Below are 18715 nucleotides of genomic sequence, written 5' to 3' on the forward strand. Positions count from 1 at the left end.
CTCCACATAGAGTCTTGGGTGATCCTCACAACAGATGCCAGTCTTTACAGATTGGAGGGGGGTGGTCATTGTGAGGGTCATCTAGTACAGGAGTGTTCATTGTCTGGAATCTATCCCCTTTTAACTTTAGAGAGTGCCCTCTCGTTCTCTTTACCTTGGAGAGGGTAAACAACCTGTCTTTATTTACTAAGTCTATTTCCTTCATTATCTTGAATATTTCAATCATATCCCCTCTCAGTCTCCTCTTTTCAACGGAGAAGAGGCCCAGTTTCTCTAATCTCTCACTGTATGTCAACTCCTCCAGCTCCTTAACTATTTTAGATGCTCTTCTCTGGACCCTTTCGAGTAGTACTATGTCCTTCTTCATGTACAGCGACCAGTGCTGGACGCAGTATTCCAGGTGGGGGCGTACTATGGCCCGATACAGCAGCATGATAACCTTCTCCAATCTGTTTGTGATCCCCTTCTTAATCATTCCTAGCATTCTGTTTGCCCCTTTTGCCACTGCCGCGCATTGCGCGAACGGCTTCATTGACTTGTCTACCAGTACTCCCAAGTCTCTTTCCTGGGGGGTCTCTACGAGTACTGCACTGAACATCCTGTATTTGTGTATAAGATTTTTGTTACTGACATGCATCACTTTACACTTATCCACCTTAAACCTCATTTTCCATGTCGCAGCCCATTTCTCAAGCATGTTTACGTCACGTTGCAGGTCTTAGCAATCCTTCTGTGTCTTCACTACTCTGAATAACTTTGTATCATCTGCAAATTTAATCACCTCACTCATACCAATTTCCAGGTCGTTTATAAATATGTTGAAGAGCACAAGCCCAAGCACCGAACCCTGTGGCACTCCACTCGTTATACTTTTCCAGTCCGAGTATTGTCCATTTACCCCACTCTCTGTTTCCTATCTGCCAACCAGTTTTTAATCCACGTGAGTATTTCACCCTCAAGTTTCGTTTTGAGTGGAAAGCTGTTAGGGAAAGTTTCTCACAGATGTCATTGAGCACAGTCTCAGACTTCTTCTCCACAATAGAATACACTTTGCCAACAGTATAATAGAATGAATTCCATCTAGTAACATTTAGTACAGTAAGTCTGTTTTCCAAAGTTTCATACACTGTTTCAGCTGCCTGTGGACTTTTACTGTACTTATTCCAGAGGGCACTGCATTTTGCCAAGGTTCTATGGATTAACTTGTAATTTGCCTCTTCATTGGCCCCTTCTGAATCAGACACAGTTAATTGTGTGGATACTACAAAAATGGTGAGATGAAAGTGCATATTCTGTTGCTTTTGCATCTGTTTGGTTGTCTAGGATATCTGCAGTGTTTGTGAAGGGCACCTCCCTGTTGTTGATTTGTGAGGGCACAACTTGTGTTGATTCTACAACCGTTGTTTCTGTCTCAAAGAACACCTTGAATGCATAAACCACTCTGTTGCCTAAGGAAGGGTAATATATTGAGTAAAATTAAACCATAAAACGCCTCAACAAAATTTGATCCGTTGTTAGTAACTGTGCAGAGAACTTTGTCAGTGATATGAAATTTGGAGTGGACCTTCTCGAGTATGGATGCAATCAGATTGAAAGTATGTCGTCCTCAAAAACGTGAAGGTGTCAATGCTGCAGACTTTCATTCCAGTGTGCTGGTCTCGATCCAGTGTACTGTAACTCCAAAAAGCTTCTGTTGTGGGAGGTCCATATGTCAGCTGTTGAGCAGACTTCAGTCATAAGTGACAGCTTATTCTGAAGGTCATCTGTCATCTTACAATACTGGTCTGCAACATATCCAGTAAAAGCCTTGTAAGTCAATACAGTTTTGCCTGATTGAAGACCAGTGATCAACTGAATGAATTATTGAAATTGATGCCCCTGTTACTGCTCCATGAAGCAGCCAAACTTTGATGTTTCTTTGGCAGGGATTCTGATGCATCTGATGAAGAACAGCTTGCTGATTGATCTCTTCAACGATGGCAGTTTATCATGCACAGTCAGGTGGACGTTTTGTAGGTGCTTCTTAAGATTTCCTGTGGTATTAGTTGCACAGCTGTAAGTCTGCTTAGAAGCTGGCGGACAAAGTTTGCAATGTACCTGGATATTTCTGCTGTCTAACTCTACTACTGTAAAAAATTCAGTGAAGAACCTTTTATTACTAATGACAGTACATCCAGATTAGTTTGCAGATTAGACTAAGAAAGTTAGGAGGGGGATCGGGAGAAATCCCTGTATAGTTGCAAAAGAAGCTTATGGTACCAGATCCCAGACTTATTTCTGATTGAGCTGGAAGTATGAAGGAGAAGAATAAAACTACTGAGTCAAAAAAAGAAAACATTAAGTTGAAATAGCCAAATTGTGGAGCTGTATGTAGACGCTGTGTGTAGCATCTGGCCTTTAATAAATCTGACATTGCCTTTCAAGGAACGAAAATGTAATTTTCAAACTTCCTTTCAGACTGAGCCATTTCTCTTGTAGACTTGATGAAAGCCTTTGTATTATACAATGGGACAATTACATGTTTCTACACCAAGAAGTTTAGAACAGTAGTCAACTTTTTCATCACAATAGTTTTTTTGTGTGTGTTGATTTAAGGGTCAGTTTTCAGAACTGTTTAGCTGGGCAGCAGATACTCCTGAGCAGTAATTGAAGTGCCAGTGAATACCTGCTGTGACCACTGCAGTACTCTTCAGTTTATGCTGGGGCAGTCTGAGGGAGAGTCGAGGTGAATCCAGAAATTTTCCGGATACAGCTGTTATTCGGTACAGGTACCCACATAACTGTGTTTATGCTTATGAAAAATGTAATGTACCCTTTAAACATAAAGTAGATCAAACGGTATGCAATAAATAAAAATAAAATAAGTAATAGGGATCCATTGTACAGAAATAACTAGCAGAAATAACATTCCCAACTTGCCAAGATACACCCATGTACTTCCACTGACTATCAACTGTGTCTAGATAATGTTCAGTAGCCATATGCATCCCAGCTATCCCGTGCCTATAGCCAGATTTGGCCTGGCACTGAATATCAAGGACCGGTTCAGCTCACAGCAGTCAGTATTTTAAACAATGTGACCACCATGGGCTGAATATTGACCAGTTAGTTTTTAGAAATTTGTTTCTTGATAGTTTATTTAACAGATTTCTGTCCTGCATTATCTATACAATCTATTTGGGTTACAGCTAATGCTCCTAAACTTCAGGACTTATGTTTTTGAAATTTCAAGCAAGGAGTTCTAGTAAGGCATAATGTCCTCAAAAATGTGTACTGAGCTGAAGGGTTCTCTTTCTTTCCCAATTCCTCTCCTTTCCCTCTTTGCTGTACTTCTTGCAGCTGCTTCATGAGTACTGGATGGTACTGCGGGACCACGTGTCAGCTATTGATGAACTTGCTATGGCAACAGAACGCTTGAGGGTGCGCCATCTTGATGAGCCAAAGCCTAACCCTCCTGTTCTACACATCATCGAACCACATGAGGTGAGCAACTGCCTGTCCAACATTGCTGTAATTTTCTGTGTATTTTTAGAAAATGTACACACTGGTGACGCTTCCTCTGATCTGTGACTTACACACTTTCATCCAAGTTCCACTGCTTGAGCCAAAATCTCTGATCAAGTCATTCAGGTCTTTTTGGTTTGGATAGTATGGCTTTCTTTCATCAGCTGCACCACTGATATTATAAACTGGATCCATAACATCTCCCTCACTCTGACAGTTGATCTCTTTCTGGGAGAGTGGGTATAGGGAGCTCAGGGCAATGTGGCTCTTGGCAATGAAGGAATGTCTGGATATGTGATTATAGATGCATGCTTGCCAGTTTGATGTTTGGAAGGGTCCACCTTGCAGAAGTAGAAGTGAGTTCCTGCCAAATTCTTGGGTTAGCAAACTTTATGGCTCTCTTTTTCCTTCTGTACCATCCTGTAGAAGAATGAAATGAAATTGTAGTAATGAAAACAATAAATTTATTTCACCTATGACTAATGTGTATGACATTCTCACAACATATTTCATATATGATATATTTTCAAATAACATTGAAAACTTTTACATTTAAATATTTTTTTAAATTAAACATTCTAAAAAATGTAATAGCAGAAAATTCCACCATTACAGATTTTATAAAGGATGCCTGTGTTAAGCACTGCTACGTGCCCTAATCAAGGATGCCTATCTTCAGAATCCAGGTGCAACTGTTGGTTTTTTTTTTTTAAATTGGCATGGTAATTGACCATGCTTGTTTTCAGCCAATCAAAATAAATAAATAAAGTTACCAATTAAGAGTTCTGCGTGGAACTCTTAGGACATCTGGCGATGACTAAATTGAGGCGCTCTCCAACACCTACCTAAAAAGTAGGCATGGTTAGGGGCAGAGAATAGGCATGGTTTACTTAGGCATCTGAGTTAGACCCGGTAATTAGGCCCTTTAAAACAAGGCCTAATGTACCAGTGCCTAGCAATGCTTAAGTCTACTTAGGTGCCGCTAAGCGTGATTCTACAAGTGGCGCCTAGTAGTTGACTGACATCCATGCAGAGCGGCACCTACAATGTAGGCATGCTTAGGCGTTGTTTATAGAATTTCGCCTTTAATAAATTTGCCATTCCTAGATAAGGTGATTAGAGATTACTAGACACTCTTGCAGTCAAAAACAAAACAATTATTAGGATACTGAATTCTTCCTTTTCATACCAAACCATTTTATCTTGGAATTCCTTACCAATAGCCATAAGAACAATAAAAAGCTATCAATTGTTGTCATATGACTCTTAAAATATGTATTTCAGACAGAGTAATGTAGTCTGTGGCAAATTTATATATATATTGTTCTGTTAATTTTGTAGCTCCTTCATGAATCTACATATGTTGTTCTATTTTCATTAATTCTGTATCTCCTGATTATAATATTCAACAAGTTATTTCCTCTTTTGTAATCCGCACAGAACTTATGTAGGTAGTCGTGGAATATAGCATAACATCTTAAATTTAGATTTTTTTTTGTCAGCTTCCTAAAAAATGGGAGCCACACAGCATAAGAATATGTAATAAAAATAGAGATTTTATCATAATACAATGCATAAAATTACAAAGGCATGGAAACTGAAAATAGTTACTATTCCCTTTTTGTTTGTCTTGTTGCAAGGGATCAAGAAAAGACAATCCCAACCAAAATACTTCATACACACAAAAAAAATTCCTAACACTTGCACACACTCACTCCTGCAAGAGCAACCCAAAGAGGATAAATAAGGTCTATAAATATTTTAAGGAGAACTTTGCAGAAGACACTCCTTTTGTGCTTCCTAGATGAGAGATTAAAAAGCTTTTGCATCTACAAATCAGTGTAGTGCAATACAGTGCTTTTGGGGGGCAGCTTTCCCAGCTAGATATTGTGTGATTGTTACATTCTCTAACTCATCCAAGATCATTTTCTAGTTATCAGGTTATTGATCCACACCAGTGGATTATGTAAGGCATTGAATTGCTGTTTTCTGATCATCATTAGACAGTCTACATAGTAAATTTCTTATACACTGTTCTTCCCAAATATATTTTTAGGGATAGATGATGATCTAGTGGTTAAAGCACAGTATCTAAATCCAGTTTTCAAAGAATATTAACTATTCCAATTTTCAGGTTAACTAAAATACACAAATTACAACATGTGAGATGTCTGGATAATCTAAAAATTAAACTAATTGCAATATAGTACTAGATTTTGTACATGTTTGGTGTAAGGTGACCAGATATTTTTATGTTAAGATCCAAGATGTTGGTCTTCCTCCTTTATTTAGAGCTGGAAGAGCTGATAGAGCTGTCCTTTCCTTTCCTTTTCTCTTCATCCAGGCTATCCACAAACAAGATACTTATTGGACCTTGTCTTTTTATCAGGAGATGCCAATGAGATTATTAATTCTTCTCAAATTCATAGCAGGAGATATTCAAAGTGATTTAAACAGTTGGAAGAGGTTCCTGGCCATTTAAATTGCTTGTGTAAGGCTATCTGGGGATATTCAGCAGCATTTTTTTAAATAGTTATAGTAACTATAACGAGTTTTTTTTAGTTCAAATATTTTTATTAATTTTATATGATAAATAAAGAAAATATACAGATATTAACTAGAACATGAAACAATCCAACTACAAATCATGAATGATATATAAAAAAAATAACAATGGCATACTGGATACTGCTGCTGAATATCCCCATCTAGTTTGTGGGCTTTCTGAGGATGGATTCATGGCAGAACCACAACCTAGCTGGTTATTGGCAATATTAAGTCCTATAACCAGATAGATAACCACATAACATTAGGACAGAAAAAGTCTGTTTGATATTTGGAGGGAAGCCCATGTTGCTTGGAGAGATTTATATTTTTTATTCTCCTCCTCATTCACAGTATTCTCGTCTTGACTACCTTTTCTTTAGGTGTTTCTCTGCAGGGAGAGTTGAGACATACTCATTGGATCTATTATTTTCTGACCATGCTCCTTGTACTGTAGAAATTCTGGATCTTCAGGGGGAGATAAGGGATAAATGTTGGACTCTGAACAATAGCCTTCTTAAAGATGATAATGTGGTGAAGAAATATAAATAATTACTTAAAGAATAATTTGAACTCTGGACTCTTCTTTCAGATTGTATAGGATGCCCTTAAGGCAGTCTCTAGAGGTTTCTTTCTTAGGAAGGCTGCTGGAACGAAGAGGCAAAGAGAAGCTAAAAGGTCCCTCTTGTATTAAATTGCAAACCGTGAGATCTAACACAAACATTTGGATTCTTCTTAGGTGTAACATAATTTACAGAGGGCCCATTTATGTCTTGAGAGTCTGAATCAGACACTTGTAAGACTAGCCATATATTGGTCTATAAAATGCGTAAACCAAGTCTGATTGGGGAAATCAAAAATAGGACTGGTGAAATAACATAACATAAAATCCATTCTTTAGCACTCTCCAGACCAGTAGAGGTTAATCTTTACAAATGGATATATATCCAATCATGACCAGCAGGTGGAGACTGAAAACAAAACTGTGGGACAGTATATAATATACTCCCTTCTCTATTTACCTCAGTCTTCTTTCAGTCTCCAGCAGGTGTTGAGTGATCTGTACCCATCTCCCTTGGTAGGGCTGTTGGAATTTGTTTAGGGGGTTTCTAGTCCCTGTTTTTGGCCGGACAGAGCTTGGGCGGGCCCTGTTTGGGGGTCCGTCCGACCTCGGGGGTGTCAAACCCGGTGAGTCTCAAGCGGGGTCCCTCCCCCACTTCCTCCACCTCCCCACATTTTTTTAGAGGAGCCTCAGCAGTAAGCCTTGCCCCCTAAATCAAGCAAGGCATATTGCTTCGAGAGCCTGTGGAGTCTGTTCTGTAAAAAAAAAAAAAAAAATCCTGAGGTAGTGCCGGTCTGCAGGGTTGCTTCCCTGTCAGTATACTGTTTTTTACAGTATTTTTTCATCTAACTGGCACTTTGTTTCTAGCTAGGTCGCGTATGGAGCAATTGTGCCCTTCTCCGGGGGAGTGGGACACAATTCGGGACAACTCGCGGCCGGACTGAACTCGGTAGTTTGGGCCGGTGAGGTGGTGGAGCTCCGTCGGCAGCGGCTGCAGGCGCCCAGAGCTCCCCGCCGATGGTGCCTCGCGAGTCGGCTGGGAGCAGTGGGGAAGCCCGGTCTTCCCAAACCGCCCACGGAGGGATTCCCCGAAGGATTCCCTCTCAGCTGATTTTTTGACAGCTGATGCCGACTTGCCTGTTTTAGTGGCTGGGACTGTTCAGCCTTCTCAGCTGCTACAGGCTATGGAGGGAGCATTTTTGGCGGGAAAGTCGCCATTTTCACAGTCTGGCCCCTCCATTTTGTCTTCCACCTCAGGTGACCTTCCCCCTGTATTGGAAAAACAGGGGCAGGTTTCTGCTGGGACCCCTGCTGTGGCAGGGAGTCCCTTGGGACCCTCGGGGGGGGTTTTCCCCTGATTTCTTTTTTTCTTTGTGCAGAGCCTATTTTCAGGCGGCTGGGGGTCCCGGATGCGCCCAGGGGATTTCGGGGAGTGGGGTTTCCTCCGCGCTCCCTGCGGCTTTGTCTCTCTCGTCTGTTGTGGCGTCCCCTCCTCCTCCTCCCTTGTCCAAGCGTCCACGGGTGTCTTGGGACGAGGATTTATGGTCTGAGGAGCGTGTCGGTTTGGATGAGGACCTGGACCCTTTTGAGGATTTCCAGGACCCTCTCGAGGGGACGGCCGCTGGCGGCGGGTTGTCGGGTTTCCCGTCCTCCGGCGAAGAAGCGTCCGTGATGCGCCTTTTTCAGAGAGATGAGCTACCGGACCTGATTCAACAGGTTTCTTCGGTGTTGCGTTTTGAGGATGCGCCGCCGGAGACTCCGCGTGTGGGGGACCCTCTGTTTCGGGGGATCCGTACCGTTTCCCGCTCTTTTCCCATGCATCAGGATATTCGGGATATTGTACTGGAACAGTGGAAAACGCCGGAGGTGCCGTTTCATTTGGCGCGCGTCATGGCTCGTTTGTATCCCATCCCAGAGGGGGATCGGGTTACTTTAACATCGCCAGTCGTAGACGTGGTGGTCTCTGCGATTTCTAAGCGGCATACCGTGCCTGTTGAGGGCGGTTCTGCCTTGCGGGACTCTGAGGAGCGCAAGTTGGAGAACATTCTTAAGCAAAATTTCAGGTCTCTGCCTTTGGGGTCCAGGCGGCTATTTGTGGGGGGCTGGTGGCTCGCGCCGTGTTTCGGTGGACTGAGCGTGTCCTGGATCGGGAGTCTGATGACTGGTCTTTGGTGGATCAGGAGGTGGCGAAGATTGAGATGGCTGCCTCGTTCCTCTCAGATGCTCTTTATGACTTGGTGCGGATCTCGGCTAAGTCTATGGCCTTTGGCGTGGCCGCGCGGCATATTTTGTGGCTGCATGCTTGGTCGGCGGATGCTGCGTCCAAAGCTAAGCTTACTAAATTTCCCTTCCGGGGGTCTTTTTTGTTTGGGGAGGAATTAGATAAGTTGCTTCAGACTCTGACGGACTCAAAGGTGCCCCGTCTGCCTGAGGACCGTGCCCGCCCTGCGTCTCGGGGTGGCACTGCTCGGGGGTGTTTGCGGGAGTTTCACAAGTATCGCCCTGGGTGTGGGGCTGCTTCTTTCCCGGCTCCAGGGTTTTCCCGGGGTCAGTTCTTCCAGCGCATGCAGCCCTTTCGGGGGGCCCGAAGGGGGGCAGGGAATCCCTCCGCCGGTTCCCCCGCTTCCCGTCCTGCAAAATGACTCCTTGCCGGCGCCCCCTTTGGTTCCGGTGGGGGCCCGGCTGCACAACTTTTTCCCCAAATGGGCCGAGATCACGTCCGATCAGTGGGTCCTGGAGGTGGTGCGGGACGGTTATGCCCTGGAGTTCGCCCGCTCTCTGCCGGACCTTTTCCTAGACTCTCCATGTCAGACTCCTGGGAAGACGCAGGCTTTTCGCCAGACCCTTTAGCGCTTGCTAGATCTCAAGGCAGTTGTTCCAGTGCCCCCTCCGGAGTGGGGCACCGGCAGGTACTCCATTTACTTTGTGGTGCCCAAGAAGGAGGGGACCTTTCGGCCCATCCTGGATTTGAAGGGGGTCAACAGGGCTCTCAAGATTCCCTCTTTTCGCATGGAAACTCTGCGGTCGGTCATTCTGGCGGTTCAGCCAGGGGAGTTTCTCACTTCTCTCGATCTGACGGAGGCCTACTTGCATGTTCCCATTCGGGCCTCTCATCAGCGCTTCCTTCGCTTTGCGATCTTGGGTCGGCACTATCAGTTCTGTGCGCTTCCCTTTGGTCTGGCCACGGCTCCCCGGACGTTCACCAAGGTGATGGTGGTCGTCGCGGCGGCCTTGCGCTCAGAGGGCATTCTGGTGCACCCCTACCTGGACGACTGGTTGATTCGGGCAAAGTCGTTGCAGGAGAGCTCCCGGGTTACGGCTCGGGTGGTGGAGTTTCTCCGGTCGCTGGGCTGGGTGGTCAACCTTTCCAAGAGTCGGTTGGTCCCGGCTCAGCGTCTGGAGTACCTTGGGGTTCTGTTCTTCCTTCCAGGGGCCCGGATGAGCAAATTGCAATCTCAGATTCGCCTGCTTTTGGCGTCCCGGTGTCCTCGGGCGCGAGATTTCCTCCAAGTCTTGGGGTCGATGGCGGCGTCCCTGGACGTGGTGAGGTGGGCGCGGGCCCACATGCGTCCTCTTCAGTATGCTCTGCTCCGGAGGTGGTCACCCCAGAGGCACGGTTTGGAGGTTCCTGTCCCCCTGTGAGGCGTGGCACGCTGCAGTCTGCGTTGGTGGCTCCGGACCCCTCACCTGGTTCAGGGGGTGGGTCTGGATCTCCCGCAGTGGACGGTGCTCCTTACGGATGCGAGTCTCCTCGGTTGGGGGGCTCAGTGTTTGGGTCACTCAGCTCAGGGCACCTGGTCCACGGAGGGGGCCTCCTGGTCGATCAACGTGTTGGAGACCAGAGCGGTCCGTCTGGCGCTGTTAGCTTTCCGCTCCCTTTGGTTGGGCAAGTCAGTCAGAGTCCTGTCGGACAATGCCGCAGCGGTGGCTTATGTCAATCGTCAGGGGGGCACCAAGAGCACTCAGGTGGCGCAGGAGGCGGCTCGGCTCATGCTTTGGGCGGAGTTCCATCTTCTGGACCTCTCGGCCTCTCACATAGCCGGGGTAGAAAATGTTCAGGCGGACTTCCTCTGTCGTCACTTCTTGGGTCCAGGAGAGTGGTGTCTCGGCTCCGTGGCATTTCAGTTGATAGTGCAGGCTTGGGGGCAGCCCCTGATGGACCTTATGGCCACGAGTGGCAACGCCAAAGTGCCCCGCTTCTTCAGTCATCGCAGGGACAGTCTGCCGAGGGTCTGGATGCTCTGGTCCAACCGTGGTCAACGGAGGGGCTGTTGTATGTGTTCCCTCCTTGGCCATTAGTGGGCAGAGTACTTCTTCGCATTGTTCACCATCCGGGTCTGGTGGTTCTGGTGGCTCCGGATTGGCCTCAACGTCCGTGGTATGCGGATCTGGTGAGGCATCTGGTGGCGGATCCTCTTCCTCTTCCTCTCTTGGACGATCTTCTGACGCAGGGTCCCATTCCCATGTTCGACCCGTCTCTCTTCTGTCTTACGGCTTGGCTCTTGAAAGGGGTCGCCTTAGTAAGAAGGGATATTCAGATAAGGTGATCTCTACGCTCTTGGGGTCCCGGAGGCTTTCTACCTCTCGGGCTTATGTGCGGGTTTGGCGTCTCTTTGAGGGGTGGTGCCAGGCACTGGGAGTGGTCTCTTTTCGCGCTTCCCTGCCTACCATTCTAGAGTTCTTGCAGGATGGCCTGGATAGAGGCCTGGCTTGGTCTTCTCTCCGGGTTCAACTTGCGGCCCTGTCGGCTTTTCGAGAGTTGGTGACAGGTCAACGTTTGTCGGCCATTCCTGATGTGATTCGCTTTTTGCGGGCGGCCAAGTTGCTCAGGCCTCCCCTATGGCCCTCTGTTCCCTCTTGGGATCTCAATCTGGTTCTCTCTGTTTTGGTGTGCCCGTCTTTCGAGCCGTTGGATGGCTGTTCTTTGAAGGACCTTACTCTGAAGGCAGTCTTTTTGGTGGCCATTACTTCCGCTAAGCGTGTTTCTGAGCTACAGGCTTTCTCTTGTAGGGCTCCCTTCTTGGAGTTTTCTAGGGAGCGGGTTGTCTTGCGGCCTGTTCCTTCCTTTCTGCCGAAAGTAGTTTCTCCTTTTCATGTCAATCAATCGGTGGTCCTCCCGGTCTTGGGTAGTCGGGAGGGCTCCAAGTTGGATGTCGGTCGGGTCCTACGCTCTTATGTGCAGCGGACCCGGGAAATCCGGAAATCCGATCATCTCTTTGTCCTTCTGGCGGGTCCTCGTCGGGGGGCTGGCGCTTCTAAGGTTACTATTGCGCGCTGGATCAAGGAGACGATTGCTTCCGCTTATCTTCTGAGACAGAAGCCTGTTCCGGAGTTTCTCAAGGCTCATTCCACTCGGGGTCAGGCAGCTTCTTGGGCTGAGTCGTCGCTCGTGCCTCCAGTGGATATTTGTAAGGCTGCGGTTTGGTCCTCCTTGCATTCCTTTGTTAGACATTATCAGGTAGATGTTCAGGCGTTTTGGGACGCGGTGTTCGGTGAGCGTGTTCTGGTATCGGCCCTGCGGGGGTCCCGCCCGTGAGAGGGACTGCTTTGGTACGTCCCATTTGTAAAGATTAACCTCTACTGGTCTGGAGAGTGCTAAAGAAGGAGAAATTAGGTTCTTACCTGCTAATTTACTTTCTTTTAGCTTCTCCAGACCAGTAGAGGTCCCCACCCTGTCTGTTGTTGTTATTGTTGTGTTGCTGGGGCTGTTTCGCGGGCAATTTTTGTTTTTTGCTGCGGGTTCTAGTATTTTTCTAGGGCCAGGGAGAATTAAAGAACAGCGGCTGTGGCTCGGCTGGCTTAGCTGGCGAGCTGTGGGGACATTTTCCTTCGGGTATTTCTCCTCTGCATTTTCCAACAGCATTTGGGTATGTTAGTTGTTACTCCTGTTCGGAGTATTGTTTTCTTTCTGTTTTCCAGTTCTTAGTTCTGCTTGGCTATTCGGCAGACTGAGGTAAATAGAGAAGGGAGTATATTATATACTGTCCCACAGTTTTGTTTTCAGTCTCCACCTGCTGGTCATGATTGGATATATACCCATTTGTAAAGATTAACCTCTACTGGTCTGGAGAAGCTAAAAGAAAGTAAATTAGCAGGTAAGAACCTAATTTCTCCTTTCTAGACTGCATCACCTTTAAGTTCTATGTGATTTACAAAAGATTAGCTAGGAATACATAATTAGAAATAGTTAGGAGTCTAGAAGCCCATGAACTTAGAAAATAAGTTAAGTCTTCAACTGTCTCCTAAAATGTAAATAAGATAGACGTCAATAGTAAAGGTTTAAATTCCTTATCCCAGATTGCAACCTGGTATGAAAGCATACAGTCGTGATATCTTTTTAGTTTATAACCTTTTGTTGATGAGAAAATCAGAAGAGTTTTAGACTAGAGCTTCGAGAGAATTTTTGAGCAGAAAAGCAAAATAATTCAATCAAGTAAGAAGGAGCATCGCTAGCTAAAACTTTGTAATACATACAGCCCAATGTAAAGATAACCCGTGCCTTCACTGGAAGCCAATGCAGTTTGCGATAAAAATGGGATATGTGATCATACTTTTTCAAGCCATAAATTGGTCTTACTGCAGTGTTTTGAATAACTTTCAGTCTTGAGAGAATTTTCTTAGATCCAGCCAAGTAGACTATATTGCAGTAGTCCAAATGATTCAATACCAAAGATCGTATCAACAATTTAAAGGCTGTCAAATTGAAGTATGCCCTAAGAGTATGCAGTTTCCAGAGAATATGAAAACCTTTATGAACTACCAGAAATACTTGATTATACATAGGTTTTGATCAATAGTAACCTCACAAATATTAACAGTTGGATTAATCGGATATTGCACCGTCTTTAACAAGATAGAGGTCTCAAAGTTATTCTGACGAGATGAAGCAAAAAATAATTTTGTTTTTTCAGAATTGAGCTTAAGTCTAAATTCAGCCATCCATCTCTCAATCAAATCAAAAACTTCCTCAACCATATGTTTAATATTAGCAACAGAAGAAGAACATGGTATAATGATGGTAATATCATCTGCATAACTAAATAACTTTATATCAAGATTATCTAATTTGGTACCCAGAGATGAAAGGTAAACATTGAACAACAGAGGAGCACACCATAAGGGTTTTGCCACTCATGAGAACAACCATTATTCATCCTTACTTTGTAAGTACGAAAAGATAAAATCCATGAAATCACACATAAACCTTCTTCCGTATCCCAAGTGTATCTAAATAATCCAATATCTTAGTGTGATCAACCAAGTCAAATGTGCTACTTAGATCAAATTATATAATAAGGGCATTAGAGCCCCTAATAAGTAGATTATGAAGAAAATCTAAGATAGTAGCGAGTACTGTTTCTGTACTGTAATGAGCGAAAACCTGACAGAATCATGCATCTGGCGCTCCAAATAATTTGCGAGCTGCAGTTGAACTAGGCCTTCCATTATTTTAATATATATGCATCTGGCGCTCCAAATAATTTGTGAGCTGCAGTTGAACTAGGCCCTCCATTATTTTAATAAACAATGAGATAGAAGCAATTGTTCTGTAATTAGAGACCAGCGAGAGAGATTCTTTATAGTTCTTAACAATTAGTGTAATAATAATGTGCCCTCTGGCAACGGATATGCGTTCTAGATTGTGTCATTTGTTTACCCACAGTTCCTACATAGGATCAGCTCAAATCCAGCAATATTTGTCTTTGCATAATTTTTCTGAACTTACTACCTCCCAGAGGGAGCAGTTAGCGAAGGTTGTAACCCACAGGTGAAGTATTGAAAGCTATCAAATTATTTCAGTTGGGCAAATCACCAGGGTTAGATGGCTTCTTGGTGGAATATTATAAAACTTTTGTTGTGGAATTGGCACCGCTACTAGTTGAGATTATAAATTAGGCTGGTGCAGGAGAATCAGTTCCTTTATTTAGAGCTGGAAGAGATGATAGAGCAGTCCTTTCCTCCTCTTCATTCAAGCTATCCACAAGCAGGATGCTGGAGGCCTGGATCACAGTAATTCCCAAAGGGAAGGATAGGGCAGGAGTGTTCATCCTGTAATGCTATTTTAGTACCTTATATAGATGATAAGATATTTGCTAAGATCCTCGCTCTCTGTTTGGGGAAGTTCTGCTCTTCCTGATTCATCCGGAACAGATAGGTTTAATTCCAGAGTGTCAAGCAGCAGACAGTATTCAACAGACTATCACCCTTATCCATATGCTAACAGAAGGTCTATCCCAGCCTTTTTGCTGGGCATAGACACTGAGAAAGCCTTTGGTAGGGTGCATTATACTTGTTTGAATAGAGTGTTGAAGAAAGTGGACATAGGAGAAAAATGGCAGAGCGCATATGTACATATTAATGGTGGAAATTTTGCAGTGTTTCCTCTTTCTAGGTGAACAAGGCAAGGTTGCCCCTTAGAAACTGACCAGGTTTGGGGTTTTAGTTTCAGTTATGATGTTGAAACTGGCCCAAAATCTATTTTCTGCCCAGTTTTGGTTTCTGCCAAAAGGTTAGTTTAATTTCACTGCACAACAAAGTTTTTGCTTCCTGAACACTGCTGGGTGTTTCTTATAGAATTTTGGGTGCTGATCATGAATATTACATCAAAAATTACCCATCACGTACCATTTCAGAGAAATCTTCAATTTTGTCGTGATTTTTTCTTATATTTGGATGCAAACAATTTTTTCTCCCATAAGTGTCTTATCAACAACGGTTTGTGCCGCCTGGGTATGTCCATGCATAAAATCTAGCCAGGTTGGAAGCTGTTTTATGGAAGATGACATCCTGGGCAGGTCTGAACGAGCTTGCGCTGTCTCACCATGCTATAATGGTGGCTTCCATACACCGATCCTGCTCATTTGGTTAATATAGATAGTCCGTGTGTGTATATAGTATCAGTATAGTAAAGTATAGTAGTATAGTAGCTGTAGCAATATAACAGTAAGTAAGCTTGATGCTATAGACGTTTTGGTGTCGGGCAATATGTCTCGTCGGTGTCGTAACAGCCGCGACACATTCTGCTATATCTGTGGGGAATATACACTTACGCCTCAGAGACGTTCGATGACTGCCCTTGTAAAGAAAGCCTATCATCTGTATTTTGGCTGCAAAATAGGTGATCAAGACAAGCAATGGGCGCCTCACATTTGCTGTGCGACATGTGCTGTTAGTCTGAGAGCCTGGCTCAGAGGTACTCGAAAGACGATGCCATTTGCTGTTCCGATGATATGGCGAGAACAGAAAGACCATGTGACGGACTGTTATTTCTGTTTGACTAATGTGTCTGGTTTCTCTGCCAAAAACAAGAAGTCAATTGAATATCCTAATCTGCCTTCAGCAATGAGACCCATGCCACATGATGACAGTCTTCCAGTTCCGAAACCACCAGAGGATTGGACCTTAGACGAACCAGATGAAGAAACTGCAGTGCAGGGTTCTAACAGTGACATTGACCCGGATTTTGAACCATCCTCATCAGGCGATCCACATCTGATAACACAGTCCGAATTGAACGATTTGGTCAGAGATTTGGGTCTGTCAAAAGCAAAAGCTGAGCTGCTAGGTTCGAGACTGCAGGAATGATGTTTGCTATCACCAGGTACGAAAATTTCTGTGTTTCGAGACCGGCATCATGATATAACCAAATTTTTTGCACAAGTCGACAGTCTCTGTTTCTGTTGTGACATTGAAGGATTGTTCTCGGTCTTTGGTTGTGATCACAACCCGGAAGAGTGGCGTCTTTTCATTGATTCGTCAATGTTAAGCCTGAAAGCTGTTCTGTTGCACAATGGCAACGTTTATCCTTCAGTACCTGTTGGCTATGCAGCACATATGAAAGAAACATATGAGAATATGGAAATGTTACTAAAGTATGTCCAGTATACCAGGTATAACTGGAATATCTGTGGAGACCTCAAAGTCGTTGCTCTGTTACTAGGACTGCAGCTTGGCTATACAAAGTACTGCTGTTTCATCTGCGAATGGGACAGCCGAGACAGAGAGTCGCACTATTCTAGAAAGAACTGGCCACTCCGTAAAAAGTTAGTTCCAGGACAGAAAAATGTAGCACATGAATCGCTTGTTGACCCGACAAAGATATTTTTGCCTCCTCTTCACATTAAACTGGGACTCATGAAGAATTTTGTGAAAGCAATGAACAAGGAAGGGGAAGGTTTTCGTTATTTAAGACAGATGTTCCCAAGAATAACTGATGCCAAGATCAAAGAGGGTATTTTTGTTGGCCCCCAGATCAGACATGTTATGAGTGACAAGCGATTTGAAGATCTGTTAGTTGGGCCGGAAAAAATTGGCTGGAAAGCCTTGAAAGACGTTGTTGACAATTTTCTGGGCAATTACAGAGCCCCAAACTACATTCAGCTGGTAGACAAACTTCTCAAAGCATACAAGAGAATGAAGTGCAATATATCACTCAAGATTCATTTCCTCCATTCACACTTGGACTTCTTCCCCGCAAATCTCGGTGCTGTGAGTGACGAGCACGGTGAAAGGTTTCATCAAGACATAGCTACGATGGAGAAACGATACCAGGGCAATTGGAATCCGTCAATGCTTGCCGACTATTGTTGGATGCTACAACGTGATGCACCAGACACTGAATATAAAAGAAACTCGGGAGCAAAACACTTTTAATTCTGTTTCATTTAGTCGCTTGTGCGAAACGTAAACTTGACTATATATTTTATTGTCAGTAAACATAAAAATGTCTATTTCTCATAGTTCTTACGTGATGCAGTAAAACCAAAACCATATTTGAGCATACCAAGTTGGTACCTGTCATAATCACCAAAAACTTTTCAGGAATCAAGACTTAACCAAAAAATTGTTGTGCAGTGTTTGGTCATATTTTCACTTTGGGCCAAAAATGACCATTTATTTTCAGTGAAAGCCAAAAAGTTGTGCTTTAATCCTATTTGTCTCCCTCCCTTCCCTCCAACAGGAGTTGTTCTTCACCCCTCTCATCTGTAGGCCCCCTTGGCTCTATTTTATAATCCCTGGTGGTCTAGAGTTGTAGTTGGGGCAGGATATATCCCCTATTAATTCTTTCCATTCCAGCTCTGCTCTCAAAGTGGCTGCTGTGACTGGGACATCACTCCTGCCCTGACTACACTACAAGACCACCATGGATTGTAAATTAGTTTGGAGGGGAGTTTCAAGTTTATTAGGATTTTATATACCGCCTATCAAGGTTATCTAAGCAGTTTTTACAATCAGGGAGGGCTTACTCTTTCTATTCTCCTTATTTTTTTTTGTACTGCAGTTGAAAGCAATGCAGTTATGATTTATGGTAATTAGTGCTCCAAATAAATGCTTTTTGATACAAAATCTTAGCAGGAATTTAAGTCTCTAAATTTAGTCTACAAAATATTTGCTAATATTCTTTGTTACAAATTGGACAATGTGATCCAGCCTCTCATTCATGGTGATCAAGTTGGTTTTCTTAAATGTAGATGCTGCTCTGACAATTATTTTGATATGTAATCAACTCAGCCCAGTCCAAACCTTTTCCAGTTGTTGTGGTATCTTTAGATGCTGAAAAGTTTTTTAACTGGGTCGAGTGCAATTTTCTGTTTGCAACACTTGTTAATTTTGGATTCCCATTAATATATATCCAAATGATTCAAATCTTGTACTCTTCTCCTACAGTTAGGATTACTGCCAATAGTGATATTTCAGAACAATTTACCCTTCAGCATGGGACTAGACAGGGATATCCCATCTTTCCTCTTTTATTTAATCTTGCCTTGGAACCCCTTTATAATTGGCAATGAAGAGATCAAGTTATCAGCCTATGCTGATGATGTTCTCCTATATTTAACCAATCCTGAAGCTTCTCTTCAAGAACTGATTAAACTAATATTTCTATTCTCTAATTTTTCAGGTTATAGAATAAATTGGTACAAAACAGAGTTACTGCCCCTAAATGACTGCTGTATTCCAATCTATTTTACCAATTTATCTTTAAAATGGGTCCAGATTTAATAGCAAGATTTAAATCTGGACTATTAAATGGGTCCAGATTTAATAGTCAAGATTTAATAACAAGATATACTTCTGAACAAGTTGAGGGTCTCCCAGGTTTCG

The 18715-nt window shown here is 43.8% G+C and overlaps 1 protein-coding gene across 3 annotated transcripts in view; it reads left to right on the plus strand.

Annotated features, from left to right (window-relative positions):
* Positions 1 to 18715, plus strand: part of SHPRH (SNF2 histone linker PHD RING helicase) — a 299247-nt gene that overhangs the window by 215591 nt on the left and 64941 nt on the right. For all 3 annotated transcript variants that reach the window (XM_033937312.1, XM_033937311.1, XM_033937310.1), the window contains one exon: positions 3340 to 3483. In XM_033937312.1, the coding sequence (XP_033793203.1) occupies positions 3340 to 3483 (144 nt within the window). The remainder of the gene's footprint in view (positions 1 to 3339; positions 3484 to 18715) is intronic.

Source organism: Geotrypetes seraphini, chromosome 3, assembly GCF_902459505.1.
Source record: "Geotrypetes seraphini chromosome 3, aGeoSer1.1, whole genome shotgun sequence".
Taxonomy (NCBI): Eukaryota; Metazoa; Chordata; class Amphibia; order Gymnophiona; family Dermophiidae; genus Geotrypetes; species Geotrypetes seraphini.